The sequence below is a fragment of the Pseudopipra pipra genome, chromosome 1 (genome assembly GCF_036250125.1).
Source record: "Pseudopipra pipra isolate bDixPip1 chromosome 1, bDixPip1.hap1, whole genome shotgun sequence".
Lineage (NCBI taxonomy): Eukaryota > Metazoa > Chordata > Aves > Passeriformes > Pipridae > Pseudopipra > Pseudopipra pipra.
The window spans coordinates 40633229-40659488 of NC_087549.1; the positions used below are offsets into that span (position 1 = coordinate 40633229).

Sequence of the window (26260 nt, forward strand, 5' to 3'; positions counted from 1 at the left end):
TTCCATAATTCCCTTGCAATTACATTAATGGGGTGTTGATAAGTGAAGGGGACTATACAGCCATTGTGAGAGTGGAATTTGACCCTGGTCACTATAAAAACACAGCACTTCAAACTAAATTTTAAGATTATTTTTAGAAATCCTAAAGAAATAATGCATTTTCCATTCTAAGCAAAAGGTGAGTACTGAGAAATTTGAAATACTTCAAATCTATTCACATCTGTATTGTGCAGAATGTCAATCCATCAAACAAATGTTATGAGGACATATAAACCTACAGATAGAAACTAGGAATGATGAATTAGGAAAGCAGTATGGCTTTGCTCTTTATATGTTCTTAATGTGATAATTTTCTTATTTTACTACCATTTGTAGGAGGTGTCCTTATCTGTTTTTACTGTCAGTTTTAGAAATACCTTTGTACAAAACTTTGTGCATTTTTAACAATGTTCAGTATTTGCAATACTGCAATTTTGGTAGAACCAAACAGATTGCAGTTATGCCCCTGTGAATGCCCTGTGGATATTAATCCCTCTGGGTTTAAGGGAGCAAGTGATTTAGATAAGGCTTACAGAGGTGAGTAAGAGAGATAGGACATAGTTGAGTAGACTTTCTGGGATAAGAATGAGTGGTTGGCACTACAAGTGATGATTGTCAGAGCAAAGAGGACAAAAATAGAAATTGTGACTAAATACCAGACTGAGATTTTGGAAGATAGTATTTCCTTTTATGCCCATCTTTAGCACATTCAGGAGTAACACTGACTTCTTTACTGTAATGCTCTTGCCAGTGCTGACTGACATGGTAAACTTTATCAACCATTATGAAAGAAGACTCTGTTAAGCTTTCTCTTTGGGGTCATACCATGCACTTTTACACTGCCTGATGTCACAGCCCACTTCATTACTCAAGTTCCTGGTGAATGTTACAGAATAATAATTTAAATTTTATATATAAAACACCAGATATTGTATTCGTAACTAAAACTGTGAGAATTTGAAGATATATCAGTTTATCAGCATTTAAAAAGAGTATTATTTGCCATGCTCACATCTGAAAAATATTATTGGAATGAATACCAGGGAAAGTAAACGTTAAGTCATTAGTTTAAGTATCCTTAGAAGCACTGTTTCAAATCTGGACAAATAATTAAACAGGGAAGCATTTGTTTGACACGTGAGTAGAACTAGCATTTTAGGACTTGACTAATGAGGTACAATCATATATCACAATGTACATTCCAAATATTCTCTATAAATAAAGTTGTAATGCCAAACGAAAACTTTATGGACAGCAAATAAATCCAAAGAGACTTGAATACTGTTTATGTCTACTCTTTGAGAAGATAAATGGACCAAATCATTCATTATGAATTCTTAATTGCCCTCCATTTGTAACCCTTAAGCTCTAGAGTACACTTTGTATTGTGGGAACTGAAAGGGCTCCCATAAGAGAGAGTAAATGGCAAGCCTAGTAAACTCTCAGGTCTCAGAGCTGGAAGGTATGCATGAGTACATTCAACATATTCTACATTCAGTAGATGGCAGTGGTATGCAGCTGTAGATTAATTCAGGATTTTCTCTTGAGCAGACACTCTCAACTCTGTGAATCCAAGCAGTGTTGATTTGGGGGTTTATTTGAGGCCTTTTATTCCCCAGAAAACATTGAGATACCAGATAATTCTTCACCTGCCAGAGCAGACCGATAGAAAATGAAAAAAATTACTATATTGTAATCTTCACTACACAGCACTTGGAGAAATCTGGTAAGTTTTGAATTTCAAACAGTAATATTACACACAGAAAGGAATGTGTCTGTCTGGAGCACTGACTCATTTTCCATCTATGCTTATTATGTACACATCAAAGTCTCAAAACAAAAGTATTCAGTAAGTGGGAACTGTGTGTGTATTACTTAACAGGAGTAGTAACACAGTGACTTCTTGGAATACTTCACACAGAAATAGATATTTTCCCTTGCCTAAAGGAATGAATTGCAGATCTATTGGGGGAAGCATGGGGGCGGGGGGAGGGTGCATGTAAGCAAAAATAATTACTAGGAAAGAAATAATTATAAAGCTTTTAATTGTGAAAAAACTGGAAGAAAAAGAACAACAACAAAAAAGAAATACAGTTTATTTCTGTGGTAGAAATCACAGATGAGTAGTCTAAGAGTAGTCTAATTAATTACACCATTTAAGCAGATATTTTCTCATATGGCAGTTATTTCTAACACAAATAATAGAAAATGTTTAATGATTTATGACTGTTAATGATGGAAGGAGTTTCTCTTTGTTGCAGAAAACAATGTTTTTTCTTGCCTCCCTATGGGAGGCTGCAATAGGGAAGTCATTAAATACATTAATCTGTGAGCAGTTGTAATACAACCCGAACTTCATCATAAGGATTTTGAACACTTACAGACCCCAGAATCAATTGGTGGTCCCTTAGTAGGGAATGCAAGTGTCACACATTTTCAACAAAGAAGTGCATACTCTGTTTCTCTGCTGTTTCAGACACTCCAGGGGGATCCAGAGAAACATTTCAATCCATATTAATATGGCTGTTGTATGCAGAACAAAAAATAATACCATTCTGGTAGAAATGGAATAGCAGCATAGAAAAAATAGCATTTCCAGCCGAGCCAAAGCTGCTGGAAGTCCTCAGTTTTTCAGGTAATAAAACTTTATCCAGCCATGGGCCCAGAAGTAAGAGTTTTGTGCAATCTGGTCACAGCCAAAGTATAATAGTGAAAGTAGGAAATTAAGACCTTATTTGGTTGGGGTACTGAAGAAAGAAGTGTATGTTAATTGATTCAACTATATTTAGTGTCATCTGTTGCTGAGGGCTGTATTAGGAGCAGTTCTCCCAGGTGCTGTGTAACCACAGTGTAGAAAGTGTCCCAGACAGGGATTGAGATCAACTCCCTCAGACAGCTGCCCACATGTTTCTGTCTACCTCTGGCAGGAATACCCGTGTCAGATCTGTAATCACATGCTTGATTCTCTATTTATTCACAGGGTATTTTATCATCTGATTCCCACGTATACCACTGTAGTCAAACACCTGTGCTTTACTCCACCCTACACCAAACTCTTATCAAATGAACATTAACTTTTTTTTCTCCACTAGGATGCCTTATTTTACTGTTTGCTATTTTAATTTTTGATTTGGGGCAAAACTCTTTTTTTTTAACTGAGAAAGTACATCTCTTCCTAAAATTTGTAGGAATAATTACATATGTAGATGAAATCATACAGAGAAAGGAAGGTTTCTGAATATCTTTTTTATTGCTGTGTTTTTTTAAGCATTGATTTTGTAGGATTTCATGTGTATTTAGGACAATCATGCTGAGGATAATTTCATCCTGGCTTTGCAACGTCATTCCTTTCGTCCATCTTCCATATCATTTTACTTGGGTATTATTCTCATGTTCCGGTCGAGTTTCATCTCTGTTGCTTAAATTCTTTGGAGAGTTTATCAATTTCTTTATGAATTAATATTTGAAAGATTTTACTATCTTTTTTTTTATCAACAAGCATTTTATTTTTGTGCAAACTAAACCATCTTGACATTGCTGAAAGTGTGCCTCCTCTTACTAGTGTTTCACCTTGTGGTACAGTCACAGTAAACAAGGGTTGCCACCTTTAGGCATTGTGGAGAATTTGTTGTAAAGAGAAGCTCCATCTAAATCAATGTGACTTGTCTATGTAAGTATGCAAGACAGTTTTGATGGCAATGTTCCAATATTTGTGGAAGGTTGATATTTCAACCACTGCAAGATTTATTCATGTACTGTGAACAAATACAGCCTTTGTATAATTTGAAACTTTGGAGAGTCTTGTCCTTTAAAAGGTTACTTTTGTCTAAAACTCTAGTAATACATATTGTGTTTTAAGCAGTTTCATGCATGAAATGATCTAAAAAAAAATTGAAATTAAAAACCTCCACATGCTATTTTCATGCTAAAACATTTTGGAAACCTGCATCTGGATTTATAATAGAAGAATCAGCTGCATCTTACTGCTGAAAGTTTTCTTCTGCTATTTGACAGATAGAAAGAAGAAAATACTTAGCATTTATTTTCTAAATGCTGTAGTTATAAAAACAAAATTAAAGAAAACATGTGGGAATTAAGATTTTTGTAGGATTGTATGTGTGATCATTGTGCAAAATTTAGATAAATCTACTTAAGACTAGAAAAAATTTCTTATTAGTTTGGTAATGCAAGACCTGTTAAAATTTATTGCTTTGTATTAAAATTAATTTGACTTAAGAGGATATAAAGTAAGAGACAGTGTAAGTAGGCAAGAAGAGCAAAAAGTAAACAAAGAAGAGTAATTCTAAAACATTGTTCTTGCTGATGAATAGACAGTTACATTAATTCAAAATGGCTTTACTTGAGTGAATAAAAACCAAATCAGATCATATAATCATTTTAATAAATGATAAGATACATTATCATTACTATTGACTATCTCAGAGGAAGCATTATAAATAAATTTCTGCAAGATTAAATTCATTCAAACCACCTAACTGTTAAGTAACATCTTGAAGTGCAGAAAAACATAAAACCAAAAAAACATCTGTTATTCCATCCTGTGTCATGTCATTTCAAGGAATGTTGTACAACTTAACAGTGGATATTCTGAATCTACTATGAATATTCTGGAAAATAGATAATTATTAAAACTGGTAAAAAATGTTAAGTTTTGAATACTGTAGTTGAAGTGTGTTGTGGAGAGCACTTAGCACCTACATGCCAATCTGACAAATGTAATTCAGGAGGCAGACAAAGGTACAGTGATAACTGATGTAATTTCTGGGTTTATGTTCTGTTGGACACACATACACCTCTGAAACATTTACCTGCCATGGAGAAGTTTTCCATGAATACTTCATAAGCTGATTTTTTTTCTTCTTTTATTTTCTAGGGAATTAGCTTTACAACAGTGGTTTAAATCAACTTCAGAAAGTTTACAACAAACTGTGAGAATGGGGAGATGGAGCAGCCGTTGCTCACTGATTCTTAGCTCAGACCTTGCTAGCTCTTCCCATCATCCCATTTATTCCAGCATAGGGAAAAACTCAGGCAGATCCAATCGCCTCTTACCTGAAGCTGTGAGACCTTCTGTGAAGTGTCATCTTGATAAAATTAATAATATGGATGGTTTAGAATCAACTTTGCAGTATAAACTTAACCATTCTGTCTGTGAAGCAGAGCTGGAAAAACCTCAAAATTTGTCTTGTCCCTAGATTTATCCTTAAATATTCCTACTATTTTAGGGAGAAGATCCAGTAGGCAGATCTGTCCTTGCACAATTTAACAGTCATCCATTACTGTCTGTGGAAGGGGTGAGGCGTTGGCAACATTTTGCCCCAGATGAGTAATTATCTAGGGATACACAGAGGTGCTAATATCAATAAGAAATAAATCCTTGAACTAAGGTTATATTTATGGTTATAAACTGAGATTATGCCCAGAATTATGCAGAGGGTCAATAGCACAAGTGCCTTTTAACTTAGATATACTCTCTTTGGTGAGCAGAGCAGATTTTGTAAGCCTGGGCACAAGAATGCCACAGTCTAAATATTCACCCAGCTGATTAAGAACAATGTTCCTATATCCCATGGGGTATATACTGGCTGTATTTTACTAGTTTGTGTAATATGGTCTTGAGGAAAGAATGGATTGGGTAAACTCTCTCCACTCAATACTTCCTGTTCATGTGGATTTCACACTTAAAACATTTTATTCTTTCATTTCCCTGTTTCTTTTGTAGTTTTACCAATCTTTCTTATTATATTAATGTTTCTGCTTTTGTTTTGTAAAATTAATATGTTAAAGGAATTTTACTTGCATTGTGAGGATGTGAGCATTCATTGTGAGAATAGATATTAAGCTACCTGCCTTAGTAGATGATAGATAACACATGAAATATGACTGGAGTAAGTAAGAGCTTGTTATAAGCCAGGAAAAACTAGGTCGGGGGCTTTCTCATGATGCTTTATAAAAGCATCCTGTATGGACTTGATATCTTACTTCTGGCTGCAATGTGATCAGGAGTCAGTGATACATATTCTATTGAAAGAAGATGTTCATTAGTTTGATTGAGACCTCAGCCTCACAGTTGTGTACAGACAGACTTTGTCTACATTGCTGGAAGATGGAAGAAAATGACTGTGCTTGTGTTGGGTAATTCATAGTTCAGGGGCTTCAGTCCTCTGCCATTAGAGCCAGCAGACAGAAGTGTTCCAGTAACCTGCACTACCCGTGATTCTTGTACAAATGAGCTTAGGTTGTTTTTGTGCAGGGGTGGGGGCTTACTGGTTGTGTTTGATCAGCAAATGCACTGTATTATTAAGAAAATGAGCACTTGAAGAAAGCTGAAACATGGGCATACATTGAAAAGCTAATTGCTGCCCGGAGGGACAGCAGCCACAGCAGGGGAGCAGCAGGCACGCAAGCAGTATCACTCAGCTACTTTTCAACACAAAACTGACCTAGTTTTCCCCTTTGGGAAGGCAAAGCTGGGCTGGTGTGAACCTTGGGCCAGTGTGGGTTACTTGTGGAAAGGAGACTCTACAATGTTCCTTCTCAGGCTTACCAACACGGCTACAACTGCAATTTTATGCTCGCAATGCCAGAGCATCAAATCAATTCCCCCGTTTTACCTTCTAGGCATTAAAGGGTGGGGGTTTGACTGTATACAAATTTTTCCTAAAGAATCGTATGGGGCAAAAGGCAGCTACTGTTCTCATAGCGAATTCTATGGACTTTGAAAGGGCCTGTGTCTAAATGTTCTTTGTCAGAGCAAGAACGGCCAGTTCCTAGCCCGACCTTCACCAAGCTGCAGTTATTCGTCAGAACTTGTCTGCTTGAGGCATCTCATTCAAAGTTCACGCAGGTTGTTTCCCCATTTTGCCTATTCCGTGTCATTTTAAGCTACCTGACATTTTATGTCAGTAAAATTTTAAGTTTAATGGAGAAGGGATGGCATTTCTTCTGTAATAAGGAATCAAGTTAGTTAAAACTGATATTTTTGAAGAATCTGAAGAAAAGTAGGTCTCCTAACATTGCTGAGTTGCAATAAGGCTTGGGCATTTTAGCTTAAAATCCCAGCCTAAAAATACACTCATTTGACCTCTGAGAAACTGCCTAAAGCCAGTGGTAAGAATTTATCTTGGCAGATGACCAACATCTTCCTATACTATGAATGAAAACTTGCAGTCTTCTGATCTAAATGTTAATTCAGATGGTGAAATGAAAAGAAGTAGGAGAATAAAAAGATTTAAAATTAAATGTAAGGAAATATTTTTAGTGAATAAATATGTTTAACTGCAGATCCTAATGCTGTGAAGTTAATCACGTTCCCTGTAATATCGCTTAGAATGGTATTTCTTTTGAATTTGACATAAAATGCAGCTGTTATATACAGTAACTGTCTGCAGCAATAATTACAGTTACCCAAGAATTTTTAATAGTTTTTCAGTTGAGAATTTATGTGGCTGGAGGGATATGTGTTCTAAGAATGTTTACTTGCATTGAAATTTTCTGCTATAAGCCGGAGGCAGCATCCTATTGAAAAAAAAGAAAAAGTGACTTTAGTTTTTGTATTACCTCTAGTTTGTATTCTTCGTGGTTCCTTTGGCTGTTCTGAGGCTTTTACTGTCTTGCACTTTTAGGAAAAGATTGCCATAAATGGAAAGGGAGCAATGTTAAAATTCTCAGCAGTGTTCACAGGAGAAGAGCCATTTTTTGACTACTAGTGCAACAAAAATATGCATGGCCCATGTGATCTTTAGTAGACTTTTCTCTTCAGGTACTTGTTATTTCAAACCCCAGCAAATGGTATTTAATGTGTGTTTATATTTTTACATGATTTGATAAGGGATTTATGTATTTGTCATAATATGGTAATATATTTGTATTATTTGTGGTCTTTCAAAACTTATAGCCCCAATCAGAACTAAGATGAGCAGAAATTACTGTCAGAAAATCTGATAGTGCACTTTAGGATGACCATTTGGTATTTATCTGTGAATTACCTGAAATACTTCACAATGTTGTTTACACGTCCACCAACCCACCCACAACTATGAAAATTAATTTCATAGTCAGTTTGGGAAGCTATTTGGTCTCTTTACATCAGACATCTTGGCACAATATGCTTTCAGGGCTTTTATTGTAATTTCTATGCTACATAAATGCATCTTTTTTCTTCTCTTCTCAGAAATTTTTCCAAGAGATTCCAGTCTAAAAGACAAGTTCATAAAACACTTTACAGGTAAGGCAGATGACTGCTCATAATTTTCCTACATGTGCTTTTTCTAAGTAGCCACAAGAGTCACACCATTATTTTTTTTTTTGAGGCTCGGCACGAAGTCAAACATTTTTGAAGTTAAATATGCATATATTGGGACTAGAAATTTTTGAAAAACTCTAGTTGACTAATTAACTGAATTATCTAGCATCAAATAACTTTCAAAACATGCTAAGTTAAAACATTGTTTAAAAACTTTTGTTTAATTTTTATCATCCTATTGATGCTTTCCATTATTTTTTCACATTCAGTAATTTTAGAACTTCTCATTGGACTGCACATATTTTTTAGAAACAGAACTGTATGGCCAAGCAAGTTTTCACCACATCTGGGAAGCTATTTTGCATCTGTCTCATAATGTATACATGCAGGTGCTTATTTTAACAATGGAAACAAATAGAAAAAGGAAGGATTAAATCAGAGTAAATAGAAAAGAAAGATAACTTGTTGTTTCAAATACAAAAGTTTATGATGACTACATTTAAGGACTTGAAAACTAAGGTGGAGTTGTATAATGCACCTACCTTTGGGACTTTCTTTGTAGCTACTGGAAAAAATATTGTACCCTATGAATATATGCAATAAGAGTTGCCAATGGCAAGGTGCTTCCACTGATACTTTACTCTCCAGTTCCAACTGTTCTGTAATTCCGGAAAATGAAGGTCTCAAAATATGACACTGGATATCTGTTGGTGATTTTCAAGTTTATTAGTAAAAATAAAAGATAGAGAAATAGTTGGCAGCTGGAGCATGAAAAAGAGAATTGGAAATAATTATGCATTTCCTCTTTGCTGGAAATTTCAGGCAGTCTTGACAAGAAAGGAAGGAATTTGTAGTCTCTTTTGCATGGGGGAAGTGTACTTAAATCTTTGGGATAAGCAAAACTTTAAGGATTTTTTTGCCAATGACTAACTGTAACCTAAGAGCAATTACAGGAAATGTGCCAGAGCCAGTAAACAAGAGAATTATGAACCTGCCCGTTTTCAGTCCATATGAGAAAAAAATTTTCTTAGAGGTTCAAACTATGCTATGCTGTGTAGTGAATATTCCTCTCCTGGGGAGGACAGACAAGAAAGATTTGTTTATGTTAGTACATAATCCATTTCCTTTTAATTTTTAACTTTAGAAACTCCTCAGCTACCATAAAAAGCTCAGCATAAGAATCTGGGGAAGCTAAATAATGATTACGGAATGAGTTTCATTACTCAAAATCAGTGAAAAACAACCATGAGTTTTACCAAATATATTTTGAGAGTACTAAATCATAGAAAAGAGAAAAAAATAATTGAAGGCCTGTCTCTGTAGCCATTCATTAAATTAATAATCCTTTTCTGCATGAGTAGTTGCCATCAAAATTGCTGAAATTATTTGACTAACATTAGCTGGAATGAATAAGGAAAGCAGGATCATTCTAAAATACTGAAGGTTTATTTGGTGGCTCAGAATTTCTGCCTACACCTCCAATCATAATCCTTCTTCTAGCAACTTTCTTTAATTAAACTGTTCAATATAGTCCTTCCTAGGTCAACAGTTAGGACATCCTAGACTAATGAAGTTGTGAATAAAAGGACAGAAGCTGAAATCAACATTATCTTTACAGTCCATTATCTTTACAGTTTCAGAGTTAAGAAAATTATTGTATACCTCTTGTATGCCAAGAATAGTAGACACATTTTAAAGCCAAACAAGAAGCATATGTAAGAGTCCTTGACTTTAGGAAAAATCATAAATAATCTTGTGAGTCATAAAGCAATCTATCAATTTAGCTTGAAAAACCAGCTGACACAGAGTGCTCTGTAAGGCACAAATAAAATCAACAGCCTATTTTTGATGACAGGGAAGAAAGCTAGAAAACCATATGTTGTCTGAAGGGACATAGAATTTCTTTAGTGACAAAAGCCAGTGTTGTCTCAACATAGTCTGGGTAATTTCAAACTACATACTTTTTCTTGAGCCTAATTACTCAGACAAAAAATGGCAACAATATTACAGTTCGAAGTTGCAAAGGCTACTTTTTCAGTTTATTGAAAACCTTATTTGTGGTTGAAAAAATCTAATGAAGTCCATGTACTTCTGTAAAATATATGTAATCTTCAAGTGTGTTCACTGTCATAGAGAGGAATCTTCTCTTGAGCTCATGGCAGTTTGGCTTCACTATACAGAGAGAATTAGCTTGGTATATTTTACCAGGCTAATAAACCACCTTTCAAGCTATGAAATAAGTAAATTTTTGCCCAGAAATGCTTGCTATTTCCTCTGACAGGAAAGTTAGATGACACAGTGTGCTTCCTGTAGATCTTTTTGCAGCATTGCCTGAAACAGGCTATTCTTGTTCAGGGTTCCTATTTGTGCTGAATTTAGATTTAAATTTAGTCTTAGTTAATATCAATATGTCAGTGTTTTCTGTCCAGATCACAGGATGCTCATCCCCAGCTGTCAGTGATAGTCTTGCTAAGCAGGTTACAGGATGCAAGTATTACATTTTTGCTCTCTGCAACTTCAATGTCATCAGTAATGCTTTCCAGGGCCATCAGCAATTATGGAAGGGCTCTTTGGCAAGTTGATAACTTTGACATTCTATAATGTTTTTATAGAATCAGAGAACCATAGAATGGTTTGGGTTGTAAGGGATCTTAAAGGTCATCTAGTTTCAACCCCCTTGCCGTGAGCAGGGACACCTTTCTTATCAAATATTAGTGTAAGCAGATGACACTGTATACCCAGAGGAGGGAGCAGCACATTATATCCTGGGCACATAGGGATTTACCTAATCCAAAAAATGAAACACATCTTGCCCACTGCACATCTGCATCCTTTCTTACTAGGATTATTTTAACAGATCAGGTTCCTAGATGTTATTCAGCTGTCATGTTTTTTTCCTCAACACCCACACTGTATATTAAGAACTTCAAAAACCATCTATGTGCAAATTAGAAGCATTAGTACATGACAGTACTTCATTTTTCCAGGGATTAGAAACTCATATTTGCTTAAAACGTTGCTTTTATTTATTTTTAGAAGTAATATCTGCATTCCAGATGCATTGTTACTTTTTAAATAAGACTACTGACAGCTACTGAGTCAACTAAATTCTATTGTAGTTGCACCTTTCTATTTTTCACCATATAAGAAATTTTACTGCTACTTTTTAATTACTAGAATTTCAAGGCTAAGCCAGCCCATCATTTCCACGGGTCATTCTTCTGTTTCTTATATCGTGACCATAAATGCATTGCAATAATATTTCTTTCTGTTACTTCAGTAACATTATTATACCTGTTGCATCATAGTTGCTTAAGGTATAGTAAAAGACTAAATGCAATTTTAGTCAAGAGAAAAGAATTCTGTGTGTTGTTGTCATTCATTGAAACTGCAGAGCAATGACACCAAGAGCTTGTGGTTAATTCCTGATTACTTTCAAACAGGGCCAGTCACATTTTCATCAGAGTGTAGCAAGCACTTTCATCGACTGTATCACAACACAAGGGACTGCTCAACGCCAACCTGTAAGTAGCAAAGTACCTGCTAATGCTAGCTGTGATACTTGTTTAAAAGCAGCCAACTTTTTCTACTGTTTGGTGTCCTGGTCCTTTTGTAACAGTTGCTGTTTAGCACTATGCTACAAAACATGCCCAAGGTCCTCTAATATACAAAGATTTTCTGTTAATACACTTGCCTTCAGCTGAATATCATGGAATTCCTTCAAAGTGAGACTGAAATAAATGAAAGGAAAACTACACTCTGAAAAAAACATAGGGTATGCTTAGGCAGAGGGCAGATATGAAGCCATATTTCCTTCCTGCTTCCTTTAGCTTTACTTATTAACTTGTACAATAAGATAAAACTGAACCATTCTTTACCTCCTCTTAATGCTCGATAGTATGGTTATATTTTGGGGTTTTAGCATATTTTAACTTGTGAGGATAATTTTCTATTACATACCCATTTTTAAACAACATAAAATCAATTGATGTGTCATTTCTGTTATTGATACTTTCAGTTCTTACCAAACAACATTCTCCTATGAGATCTACAAGAAGCTTTGCTTTAACACAGCCTGAATGTAATTTTGTCAGAAGGACTGAAAAATAAGTTTTCCAAGATGTTATTGAATGGATAAAACAAACAAAACCAAACAAAAACCCCAAAACAAAATGTAAACCCCTTAAATAGAAATTGCTTACACATTCTCTAGTGCAATGGACAATTCAAAGAAAGTGAGCGAAAAATACACAATATTTAGAAATATTTAGAAAATGTGAGTCTCATTAGTGATTTGTAAGCACAAACTATGGACCAGGGTGCTTTAGAAGCTTTTCAGGATTTAACATGAAAGAACAATGACACTTTTTGACTGCATCACTTAGAAGCAGTGTTTGTGAGCAGCTACAATGCTCTCTCATCATAGCTCAGCACCTCAGAGGATCCAGCCTTTGAAAGGGGATGGAGCAGCCCTCATCTCCATCTACCTTTACACTTATCAGAAGCTGGAATGTCCATGGCTGATCCTCAAAAGTATACATATAACTTTCTAAGGAGGCATGAGTAGGCTAGGCATATATCTATTACATGATGCATAACAAAAATAACAAAAATATGATGCAAGTTGCATGTTGTATGCTTTGATACATGGATCCAGAGTATGTGGATATTATTTGGATTCCTGTGTATTGCCTGAGTGCTTCACTTTATTTGTAAAGAAACACAATCATATTATTTCTCTTCTAATTAAATAGCTTTTTTTTAAAAAAAAATAAATTTACAAACAAGACTATGATTAGACTAGTGTGAAGAACTTATGTTTAATTTATCAAAACAAAACAAAATGCAAAATAAAAAAACAAATCAGAGTGTTTTTCTCCCTTATATTCACAAAACCCAAGGCAGACACTGAGTTACATTCAACCTGAAATCTTCTGTAGTTCTAAAAGGGAGAGCTAAATCTTCAGAATTGTCTTCACCTTTTCCAGCACTCAGGTTTTAGAGTTGCTACCAAGGTTGATCATAGCCCAGGTCATTTTTTATCTCTTTAGGGAGGCTTGTTATTTTCTTTCAGAAACACCTCAAACACCATAGGTTGTTTGAGGGTGAGTTACTTCCTCTCCTCCTGACATGGTTACATGTAAAAATACATGTTACATGGTTACATGTTAAAATGTAAAAATATTCCTGAGGAACTGAAACTGGGTTAGCATTCAGTTTCTTGTTGTTTGGCATAGTTTATATTAAGTTTTATTAAAATATCTATCAAGTATGATAATAAAATAGTGCCTAAGTATTTCTTGTTACCACAATCAGAAAGGATGGAAGTGACTTAGGGTCCACTTGAACTAAGAGGTGGTTTGAACCAAGGGCGCAAGAGGGAGGGATTGGAAGATTGGAAGTGAGAGACTAGTATCTCCAGTCTGATGATTAAGAGATGTATGGATTTCCATTAGGGTTAATACTAAGTTAAACAGCCTGACTTCCTACTGTGTCATAGACTGCTAGTTAGAATAGCCTCCCAGTTAATGAGTTAAATTTCTTCACATAAAATTGGGAGTTGAACCTGATCTTCCACATCCTTGAAGGAAACCACCTGGTAGAAATTTACCTCCCACCATCACTCACATTCTCTAGAGCCTTGGCTGGGACGAGGTACAATCTAATATTGCATCTTGCACACATAATTTCACAAATTCCCATCAGATAACAGTTTCACTGTGTAGAGCATCTGAAATTCTGTCTGACAACAGAGATTCATTATTACTGTGGGTAATTTTGTTTTATAGATTACAAAAGGTGTGCAAGGTTGCTAACAAGATTAGCAATGAGCCCTTTGTGTACACAGTCCTAGGATGTTTGCTATGTAAGTATCATTTTCCCCACTCATTTTTTTATTTGTGGAATGGTCTAGTGGTTCACTTCACACTTGTAACATATGTGCATACAAAAATGTGGTATTAAGAGAGTGCTTTGGCATTGCAGGACTCACTGGTTCCTTGTGGGAATACATAGAAGCACAGATACTCTGAAAGGCCCCACTGTACTTTCCTATAAGTCACTTGTGACACCACAGTCCATAATTATGCATTGGGTGGCCTCTTCCTGTTCAAAATTTCAAGAAGGAATCTGGTTGGTGAAAGAAAAATGCTGAAGACTTCATCTGCACATTTATTTAAGGCCATTCTGCAGAGGGCTTTTTTGTTAAATCATAGAAGAAACAGAATGTCTTTGTCTCAGGTCTACCAGTGCAATTTTCATAGATAAGGGGTCACTTCATTAATCTTCAGGACCCCTTTTCATTCCCAAGTGGTCTCCTGAGAATTTCTGTAAAGTTAATGCCACTTCATGGTGAAGCAAAGAAATTGCACATAAAGATGTGACAAAGCTAAAGGCTTCACTTAACAGTCTGTGGAAGAACCCAGTCCATTCTTGATTATGAATAGCATGTTAAGTGTGTTATTTAAACAGCATTGTCACTGGCATAAGGAACATCTTCAAGTGAACTGTTTTCTCCTATTGTTTGAATATCAATAAGATCGTTACACTTTCAAAGGTTAATTTGAAAAACAACACTATTATTTTTCACCAATAAAATGTATAAAATCAATGTATTTCATTTATTTAAATTTCTTTAAAGATTGTTTCTTTTCACCACCTCCGCCTCACAAATACTGCAAGCTTGGAGTTTGGGGGAGTTGTGTATGTCATTTCTTCCTGCATTAAGACTTCAATTCATGTTAATCAAGAATAAGAAAGGAAGAGTAGGATATGAGTCACTGTTAGCTGAAATGATTTCCAAGTGGAGGTGGGATTCATTTTGGTGGCTGTGAGAAAATGCTTTAAAGAATAGGACAGTATTTCAGTGCTGAGAAATAAATGACATAATTTCTTTCTCTTCCTCTTTTCTTAACTATTTTCAATCTGTTTGGGCTCTTGCCTTCCATGTCTTGCAGATGCTTATGAATATATCAAGGGCACTGAAGTGGAGATTGACTAGGGATCTCATTACTTTGCCTGGATCTCCTTTTCATGACTAAAGGCAGGAATCCTTTTCCAAATTCCCTATTAAAAAAAAAAAAGCCTAAATTCATATTTGTTTATTAGTGTTCTCTTTCAAAACTCAGCTTTCTCCAACATCCTAGCACACTTTTCTTTTCTCCACTTTTACCTATTTAGTCTGCGTTTTTCCCTCATCTGTATCTGTTTACACCTCTGGATTCATGTATCAGGGCTTTCAGAAAGATTTCTGGGTGTTCTAATGCTTTTTTTCTTTTTCTTTCAAGAGGATGAGTCAAAGATCTACCTACATATCCGCACTACAGAAGCATCTATCTCATTCTATTTCCATCTTTAAAATACAAAAGGATCAAAAGTTGCTAGGATTTTCAAAGCCAGGTGTTTTAATTTGCCTGCCAAAAATACACTCAAAGACATGACAAATGGGGAGGGGAGGTTTTAAATGGTAAGCATTGCTAGCAGATCGTGTGGACTGTGTTCACTTAAACTTGTATCTAGGCTGGCTTTCTCTCTACTTTGTTAAAAATAGAGAAAAAATTAAAGGAGAAGTAGAGCTATGATCTGAGTGTTTCCCAGCTGTCTCTGTGCTCCCTCACCATGTTCCTCCACCAAGCAGAGTGGATAGTTTTCACTATAAATAAAACAGCCTCAGATCTTCATGTTTACTCATATCCAATACTTCTTGGAATGGAAAGATTTTCCTGAGAAGGATGAAGGGTAGCAGGAGTTGCTCTCTCTTCCCTCCAAACAGAGAGTGAAGCAAAGGAGTTACACATGCTCATCCCTCGATAACACAAAATTTCTAGCATGATTCTGTGATTGCTTCTACTCCATCTTTTGGCATGGGGAATCTGTTTTTCTTACCACCCTCACACTAGCTTAGAGAGGACAGGGTCATAGATCCTGTTACCTGTAGGGGAATTTGCCTTCACTTTAACATCTGAGAGAGACTTGGATATTCTTGGTTGCCTTGCAAAAGGTAGCTCTCTCTCGAAGAACTGACAGCTATTTTCAAGCATTTCTCCTGCCAGTACTAAAATAGACTGCCTTTTCCTCATAAAAATGAATTGCAGTGCTATTATGCAAATCTTTTCCTTCCTCGCTTTGAATGGCCAGGTACACAAAGGAGACATGGTCTTTTTCTCTTCCTAATGAAGTTTTACTTGGGGAAAGCCCATCATCTTCCCATGGGATCTGGTAGCGCAGGCTGCGGCGCGATGTTTCAGCACCATGGACAGGCCCGGCGGGGGGGCGCGGTTCCCGGCCCCGGGCATCCTCTGGGATGGCTCCCGGGCCGGGGTACCAGGCATATGCTGCGGCACCTTTCTGCCCTTATGGCTTTTGGAGGTTTGGGTAGATTTGATTATTTTTTTTTTCCTAATTCAGATCTTTGCAAATGGAAGTAAAGCCTTTGATAAAACCCAGAATATGGAAATGCACGTGACTATGTGCATGGGAAATATCCCTGCAAGATGGAGCAGCACAGACCATTATCTGTTAAACCTCTTGGCATGGACACTGAGGATTTGTCACGGCAAAACCCATTAGTGTTCAGGGAGGGCAAGACTCACTGGCATTCTGGAGTTAAGATTTATGCAATCTGCAGGAAACTGTGATTTATGAACAGAAATAAACTAAGCGTTCTGCCTCTCTGGTTTGAAATTAGATATAAAATGGCATGTCCTTTTCTCTTGCAGACTTTCTACCACGGAGAGAATTCTGATTTGCCAAGAAAGTGCCTTGAAATCTTCAAAAATGGAGAAGACGTCTTTTACCTTTTTGATTTACAACATTTTGTTACTAGATGCATTTTATTTTCATATATTTGTTGGACATTCCATATTTGTGTGAAACATTATTTTATTTTGTAAATTTGTTGCCTGTAGTTCAGACAAGCCAATTATTTAAATACATTGTATATAAGGAATACTAATGATATACTGATTAAATGTTATAACCATATGCAGGGAGCTGGTAAAATTTTGCTGTTTCTCTTGTTCCATTGTATTTACATTGTTCTGCTCAGGCTCTTACTCTCATTATTTGCACTAACTTGAAATGCAGAAGTCTATGTAACTGAAATCTGAATAAGCTGTAAGTGGGGAAGTTTTACTTGCCATGGAAGATATTTTATATTATGAAGCTTTGTTAATATATACATATATATTATTGCACATCGGAAAAAATTTGCTCAGAAATGCACCTTGCTTTCAGGAACATTTGTATGACTATTCTGGATTTTCATCGGTTACATTTGTACTGGCACTTATGGAAAGAGTTGCAAATAATGTAAATATAAAGACTGGAAAACTGCAATGCAGTTTTGGTGGAATAAAGAACATAAAAATAAACTATTTTACAAGAGGTTTTATTTATTTATTAAGAGGTCACTTATTTAATATATAATTTTAATCTGTCTGGTGAACTTCAAATAATTTTCCACCGAGAAATTCAAACTTGTGGGTTTAGTATTTTACAGCATTTAATTTTCAAGTAGTAAACTTTATTCAGCCATTTATTCTGCAGCTGAATGAGGTGCAAACAAAAATGCATCATGCTCCCACAGTGTGAACAATAGAAACCATCGGTGAGGATGAAAAGAGGGTAATAAAATAGTCCAATAGAAGAGAAAATGCTTTAAAGAATAATATCATAATGCCAAGGGGTATAATGGATGAATTTGGCAGGTGACACATCAATCTTAACTATTTGGGAAGAATCCAAACCACAACTGCTGCATATTTTTTATTTAAAATCGAATTGCGTTGGTAACATTTACTATCCATTTGTCTCATCTCTTTTATTGTAAGATTATATGATTGCTTTATAAAGAACTAAGTATGAAGTGAGGTTTTTATGGTCAGGCCCAGAGTAATTGACAACACACATTGATTACCGTGCTCAAATCACAGTTCTTGAGATTTATTGACCGTTCAAAATAATCCCTTCAGATTAGATGTTATCTCTATCCTTTCTCTCACTGTGGCCAACTTCTATGGCCAACACTTTTCTGTGTACAGAATAGTAGGAAAATTCTGCCCTGGGATTTCGAGTCAAATAACAAACAGCTGTCTTATTATCCAAAGGGATTTTCCTTCATGTTTCTATTTTACTCAGTGTGTTTCAACACCAAAGTTGTGCAGTGTCCTCTGACGCACTAGGCCGTCCAACCCACAACTCTTGCAGGTACTGTTATGTTCTGTTTGGGCAAGAATTTGTTACAGCACCTGTTTCTAACCAACTCCTTAGTTACAGCCATTGAAATAGTTACTCCCTTTGTAGTCCCAGCTAGAAGGTTGTCCTGTGCTATTTTTATTTGTGATTAATTGGGTTGGTTTTCAACCTTTCTGACATCATGTTCTTTTGGTAAGAGCAACGTTTTCAAGTCTCCTTCTAATCCATGTTGGAGGCATTATTCATGCTGAAGGTACAGTAGCATATGGGAAATCCTAGTGGTTAAATAGTGAGATGGATATTCCTGTTTGTGAGTAAAATACTACATAGAAGGATTATCAGCCAAAACACTTTAGCTAGAGAAAAAAGGATAAGGTTTAGAACAGACAATCAGAAATTCCAAGAAAGGCATTTGTCTTTACTCTTGCTTTTATGTTTCTCCTCTGGTGTACTTGCTTCCCAATTTTTAAAAAAGTTTCTTCATTCTCTCCTCAAGAGACTAAAAATAATGAAAGTTGAAGCAGAGAAACTGTTGGGGGTTTTTTGGTTGTTGTTTTTGTTTTTTGGGTTAGTTGGTTGTTGTCAGAATCACCTTCGACACAGGGACTGGTCACCTACTGAGAAGACTACTAAAAGTGATGGCAGAGTAACATGAATGTAAAACAACAACACGAAAAAGTGCTCAGATTTTATCTAAAACATTTTATAAATGGCTATATTGGTTTTCAGCTGTGGGAGAAAATGGGTGAAGTTGAAATTTGTTGACCAGACAGACAAATACAACGGGCACAGGAGATATAGGAATCCTGATTATTTCAACCTAGCCTAAGAAATAAGCACATCACAGACATTCCTTTAATCCCACCTGATCCTCCTTCTCCACCGTGGGATCTCTAATTCACCTGGGTCAGAAGCTTGCATTGGTCAGCAGAAACAGAGATGCTGCTCACAGACGTGTCACAACTACCCAGCACAAGGTCGTTTGGCACGAGAGACTCCGAGCTGTGACAACTAGTTGGTGCAGAAGACTAGGATCAGTGCCGGCCATGCTGGGAAAGAAAGTATCTGCCTAACATATGTCCCACTGCTCTCATCATCCCATAGTCAGGGGCTACCTGCTCTGGATCTGAGCTGGGAAAGATGTTTAGAAATAAAGGAGAGGTACAAATAAAGAGTGAGGGTAGGCAACACTTAATACTATGGAGCATGGGATTAAATTCCCTATGCTGATAATTGCTGCTAGCCTAATTTAATTTCTTTCCTCCTCCAACCATATAATAGCTGAACTTACCACCAAGTCTCTGATACAACCTCCTCACTGTCTCCATGATTATGAAAGCCTTATCATCTGCTCACAGAGAGGTATTAAAAAAAAATCAGATATAAACCATTTTTAAAAATGTACCAGAGAAAGAACAGAGTGTAACTTCACTGTAAGACAATAATTCTTAAATAATTTGACAGACAAGTTTATACCATTTGATAACATGCACTTTGCTTTTTGACCCAAGGATGTGTATTTTTTTCAACCATATCAGTGTCACTTTACCATTCATATAGAGTTTTATTAATGTAAGTACATTACATAATGTAATGAGTGTAACTAATTTAACTTTGGTGCTCATTTGTCCTTGTCACTCCCATAATTCTATGAAAGTGCGATAATTTTGCCCTTTGCTTTAGTAGCTGATTGAGTACTTGCAATATCAGAAAATTTTTGTGCCCTCTTATTAAAGACATTTCTTCTGAAAAAAATAGTCCTGTCATTAAAACTGCTGTCCAGTTTTACATTGAATATGGTAATTTTTGCATTTTATAGATGAAGCAATGAGTTCAAGGAATGATTACTAACTCATTTATTACAAATAAAACTGGTATCTTTATTTGAAATATTCTCTGATGGTAATACACTCTTACTTATGAAGCACATTTTGCTGTAGTCTTCTGTTCTCTGCAGTATGAACTCCATTTATCACATTTGACTCTGTTTGAACACATTTTCTAAATAGCACATAAAATAAATGTTTCCAATTTATGTAAATGATATTTCTTTTCTACTAACATTCACTTTAATTACGGCTGAACAATGAACTTATGTTTTCATGGAAATATCTCACTTTGAGATCTTAGAAAATGTTGGCTCAAAGCCCATCATTAAATCTGTGCACAAGATATGACTTTTTTCATATGTATTGCTTTATGATCATCCAGATTGAATTTATTATTTTCATCATTGCCCTGTCACTCATCTTAAGGTCTATTGGCAAACTTCTACAAGTCAACTTTTATCTTTGATACCCTGACTTATCATCAACAACAATATTTAAGATTGATAAATTTTTGATCTTGCTTCATAAGAGGGGACTGTATTTTGCATTTGGTCATAAGAGAGCGCTAAGAAAGTGAACAAACATTTCGAAGCCTGGTTCTCCCAGTAAATATACCTCTGCCTTACAATGTCCTCCCTGCTTCAACTAGAAGATATCAGAAGCTATATAACTCATGCATTTTCTGCACAGCACCTTGAATGCTTAGGTATAAATCTTGAACATATTCTCCATAGCAACTTTGCACATTATTCAGATGAAGGAATAGGAACATATGTATTTATTCCCTCCCAACATGTTTTTGGTTATATAAGACAAGCTGATGTTTTCCCCCACAAATTTCCTGAGCTCATGGGGCCAACACCCAAACTGCTGCTTTTGCTATTTGCCTTCATTCGGTTCCCGGATAGGACTGTATCAACATTTAAAAATTGGAGTGTGGAGATAAGCTGTGACAACTGCTTGCATCTGACTGCACAAGGAACTCAACAGGATATATACCAGTTCTGTCTACACTACCGATAGAGCTCCTTCATGCCACCTGCCTCAGTGCTACAACATTCCTTCTGTCAGGGAGCCTGGACCTTGCTATTTCTATGTGGTTAGCTTCCTGGGAATGTGGTAGAACTGGTACTCAGTGCTCTTTGGTAATTTTCCTGACACCTGGAGTGAGACAGTACAAGAAAAAAGCCATAGATCCTCTCCTTTAGGATGTATGGCAATCAGGAACTGGCAGGGTTTAACATGGCTGTTGGTTTGGAGAAAATAGCTTGCATGGGAAATTCCTGTGAGAAGATCAAAACTGCTGCTAAAAATGGCATGACGTTAATGTATAGTATGTGCAGGGGGGATACTATAGAGCACAGAATAAGAAACAAGGTGCTAAAAGAGACACAGGCACTGAGCATTTGGATTCCACACCCTACTGGCTTATGTATGGTGTATCTTATACTTTATTCTGCTGATCTATTGAAACCATAACCTGTACCTTTACCTTTTTAATACATATACTGATATAATTATTGCCTCTTATGTTGTAAGTTCATTTGAAGGTTTTATTAGCTATTGTTTTCCAACTAGCACCCAGTATAGCTATATCTTTAATGATCTTCTCGTCTTTCATTGGACACAATAAACTTATGTCAATTATGTGTTAAATCTTAGTGGGTGGTGCAAGTAAATGTGCTATGTGGAAATGCTACTGAAAGGTTTTGTATCTTTAAACTTCTGTGAACTTGAGCTATTTAGCACCTTCAATGGGAATAATTTGTCCTCACATGATCTCCATATCTTTACTGCCATTCCCATACAGTGCAAATCATTAACTCCTCGTCATTATTCACTGTCTGAAAAATCTATATGATAACGTATTCTACAGGAGTTGACTGGGGGACAAACTTCAGGATGATGTTTTGAAATGTTCTAAACCCCTAATTAAATTAACTGTCAAATTCTGAAACAGTTTTCTAATTGAAGTTTTTAACAATTTTATTATGGGACTCAATTATATTTATTAAATTTTGTTATTTAAAGGATTATAAGATGCCTTCCTATAATAGCTTAATTCTGCATATTACAAGGTCTCTCACATTCCTATACCACAAAGAAAGGCAGTAAATGACACTACTGACATCAGAGGCTGAAGTTTTCAATATGGGAGAGAAGGGTCTTAAATTTCGCCTGCTCTTAAAGAGTTCCTTCTTGTACCTCTCTTACATGAATTGTACAGCTGCCAGTGCAGATTAAACAGGCACATAGCGTATTTACAGGTGATAACCAAGCACAAAGTATAAAAACACTGGTTCTGAACACTAGAGGTTGAACATGCCCAGTCACATCCAAACCCAGGGTACACAGCAGACTGACACAGCACTTAAGTCACTGGTTTATATTTAGTTTTCACCTGAAAAGTAACAATGTGTTTTTAATTTTATATGGGACTGAATTGTTCCTACTGAGACTGGATTTTTTCAGTTTATGGAGTTATATTGCATTTTCCCCCAAAAAATAATTGTGTCCATGATACTGCTTGAATTTTTGCAGTTAAACCATATGCAGGCTCACGGCTGATGAGTGACACCAAGCTGAGTTCCCAGACTGAGGGAACTACCTTGTTCTCCACTGGGATAGCAGTTCCTCTGGCCCAACGCAAGTTTAACGGAGAGTATCAGAGTCCTTGTGACTGCTTTGCTCAAAGGTGGCTTTGGATTGAAAGGTTTTTCTAGTAATTTTTCATTAAGGCTTGAAAGCATCAGTGATAGTGACAAACTGAGAGAATATTCTTTTCAGTTTTAATAATCACTCACTTTGAATAATAATAAGAAGCACTGATTGAGTCACACTCAGTCTTTTCATTACAATACTGATTTTTGGAGAAGAATCAAGATGCTCGGAGATTTAGTGGCAAGATACAAAGCAGCTTATTTCAGACATGGCTTCTAGTTTATTAGAGTAGAACTGCACTAGAACATTGCTAGACTCAAAGAGATCCTGGAGACCTCACAGTACAGTGAAGACTAATGTGCTTTGAAAGAGAAGTAATCTTTGTTTTCACGTGTATAAATTATTATTGGAAAGAATAGAGATGAATTCCAGACTGGCTTAAGTTTGAAAGGAAGGAAAGATGGTTAGAGCTCCCAAAATTAATTTATATGCCTTTAAATTTGTAAACAGAAATGAAATGTAGATACCAATGGAAAAACTTCTCTGAATGAGTCAGGGAGGAGGAAAGAAACCGATGTTCTTGACAGAATGAGTGATCATGGAAATGCCAATAGTTCCTGGAGACGACTAAAATGTAAAATCCAAATAGAAGCCATTCTAGAACTCTGGAGGGAGAAATATAGGGCAAATTATGGAGTCCAAAATAGCACGAATGAGTGACACAATATATCATGAATACAAATAGAAAATTTAGAGTGTACTTCTCTTTTCATAATTTAAAACCCCAAAAACAAACAACACTGTAAAAGCTTTTCCAGATATGCAAGACAATGGCAAGTTCTCACATGGGAACTGTCAGAAAGCTGTTGTCTCAGGTGTAGGCTCAGTAACATGCATCCTCTATCCTCTTTTGGTAAATAAAACACAATTATTTAATTTGTTTTAATTTTTCCTTTTCCATCATAAAAAAAATGAACTATGTTATTATTTAATATTAGTAATATGTGTGGTGCAAGGACAGGGAAGAGCAGAGAAAAAGGTATATGATGTTTTCAGTAGACTCTCTAGTGGACTAGGGAGTGCATATTCCAAGGTTTCTTTCCAGTTGGTGCTCTGCCCAGAATAGAAAACCCTAAACCAGAACCACAGTATGTGAGGCTGCTTCAATAAATCTGGCTTACACAAGTGTTTAAGTTTATTAAGACTTCACTGCCTGAAAGCTGCTTGGAATTATTGCTACAGCTGGATTATAACATTCTCTCATTGGTCCAGTATTCTTTCCTCTATGGAAATCTCATAACTTATGTCTACTTCATCATGATGATTGCTAGCTTTAAGCTAGGGGAGGCACATGTATGATAATATTTTTGTCATGTGGAATTTTTATTTTTAAATTAACATGAAGTCTAATAATAACTTGCAACATGATATTTGCAAAATATCTCAAAGAAGATAAAATAAAAACTTCCACTAAAAGAAGCTGTCTGTACACTATATCTGTCGTTCCTAAATAATATTCCTGTCACTTGTTAACTAAAGGATATGCAATGGTAAGAAAATGACTGGGAGATGACCCTGACTCACTCTGAGATTTAGCACTTCTCCTCACTGATTAAAGTTAGATTAATTTGTTTTATGTTTTGACATCTAATTATACGGAAGAAGGGACCTTTGAAATGGGGAGAAAATGAAGAGACTTGCACAGGCATTTCAAAATAAGTAACAGCACAGGTTTTAACTAAGATATTCTGATCCCCCACATCTTGGAAAGTGAATTCTGGTTTTAGGTTTCATGGTGTTTCTGTGGCTGTAGACTTTGTTAAAAATTATATACTCTCTACCTTTTTACCAGAGCAAACTCGGGTATGTAAATAAGCAGAGAAGTTCAGTTTGTTTTAACAGGCTGAGAGTCTGGAAAAACATATTAGAAGTGGGAGTAGAGCAGGTCTATTCACTTCATTGCTTCACAGTCTATGAAATCCTAACTGACAATGACTGTATTAGGGGCCGAATGTGAAATAAAGACTCTGATTTGGTTTCCCCCTCCCACCTCCCCAAATTCTAGACATTCATCCATCTGAGTTTTATGTGCTACATTGGGTGAATTCAATCAGCTCTTTTTGAAGAAGGCGCTATGTGCTCTTTTCTCATTTTAATAAACTTTATTTTTTCCACAATCTCACATATTTTGCTTTCTATGTTCTGTATAATCTGCATTTTGTCTTTTTAGACAGATTGCAAATAGCTAACAGACTGATCTGAAAGGAACTGCCAACAACAACTCATTATTAATTGGGAGAGTTGTTGAAAAGGAGCTACACATCAACTAATGCTTTTAAAGCTTATTAAATATTTTTGATTTATTATTTGGAAGTATGAAGTTATTGCTGGTAACATCAAGTTAAGTAATCACAAAAATGTAATCATATGGATTATTTGATGTCCAGACTGATTTATAAAACAGGTCTGCTTTAATATTGCATTAATATGAGCAAAACTAAAGCTACACACAAAGAAATATGGAATACAGACCATATATACAGAATGAGGAATTACTTCCTGAAAACTCTGGGAAGAGTTCTATGTTCATATTAGGGGCACTAAGAAGTTTTTCACTGAGAGAAAAAAGTACTGCTACCTTTGTGATATGTTGCATCACAGTGTTTAACTTATCTTTATGCCTCCATACCTGTATCTCATCTGTATAGCTCCATGATATGTAGATTTGTTACATAAGTGGAGAGAGAGCAGAGAAGGAATACAAATGTCTGGAAGTTGGAAAGTGTATGTTAGAATGACAGAATTAAAGGGCTCGGTCTGCCTAGTTGATTTTTAAAGGCTACCAAGTAATGAATAGATTTCCATGTTTAATTACTTTCCCAAGGGTAAGGCACAAAACCACTTCATAAATTTGTATGGAAAGGTACAATAAAGACCAAAAGCTGGAAGCTGATGCTATGCAGATTCAAATTTGGAATGGCCCTAGATCACTAATGATCTGTGAAAAAAGTTAATCTATCGAGGTATGCTCGATTCTCTGGAAGTAAGTAGCTAAACAAAGACCCAACACATAAAAAGTTGGATAATCTAACGATCCTTTCTGGCTTTAAAGCCTATGCCTGTCACTCTGCCTGTTTCTCTCTAAATAAGACTTTCAGAGACTGGCAATGGCTATACTCTATAATTAGGTAGTCCTGTAAAACATTATAGGCTCAGTTGTTTACAGCGTAGTGCTAATAAAGCCAAGGTTGTGGGTTTGATCCCCAAATGG

General features: G+C 35.9%; 1 protein-coding gene across 2 annotated transcripts in view; it reads left to right on the top strand.

The window, feature by feature from the left end:
- The window catches only part of ALKAL1 (ALK and LTK ligand 1), a 36031-nt gene extending 18355 nt beyond the window's left edge, over nt 1–17676 (top strand). Inside the window, exons 3-6 of one of the 2 annotated variants that reach the window (XM_064653275.1) lie at nt 8234–8287; nt 11749–11829; nt 14095–14171; nt 17023–17676. In XM_064653275.1, the coding sequence (XP_064509345.1) occupies nt 8234–8287; nt 11749–11829; nt 14095–14159 (200 nt within the window). In that variant the 3' untranslated portion in view covers nt 14160–14171; nt 17023–17676. The remainder of the gene's footprint in view (nt 1–8233; nt 8288–11748; nt 11830–14094; nt 14172–17022) is intronic. The other variant, XM_064653282.1, reaches the window with a different exon arrangement.
- The last annotated feature ends 8584 nt before the right edge of the window (nt 17677–26260 follow it).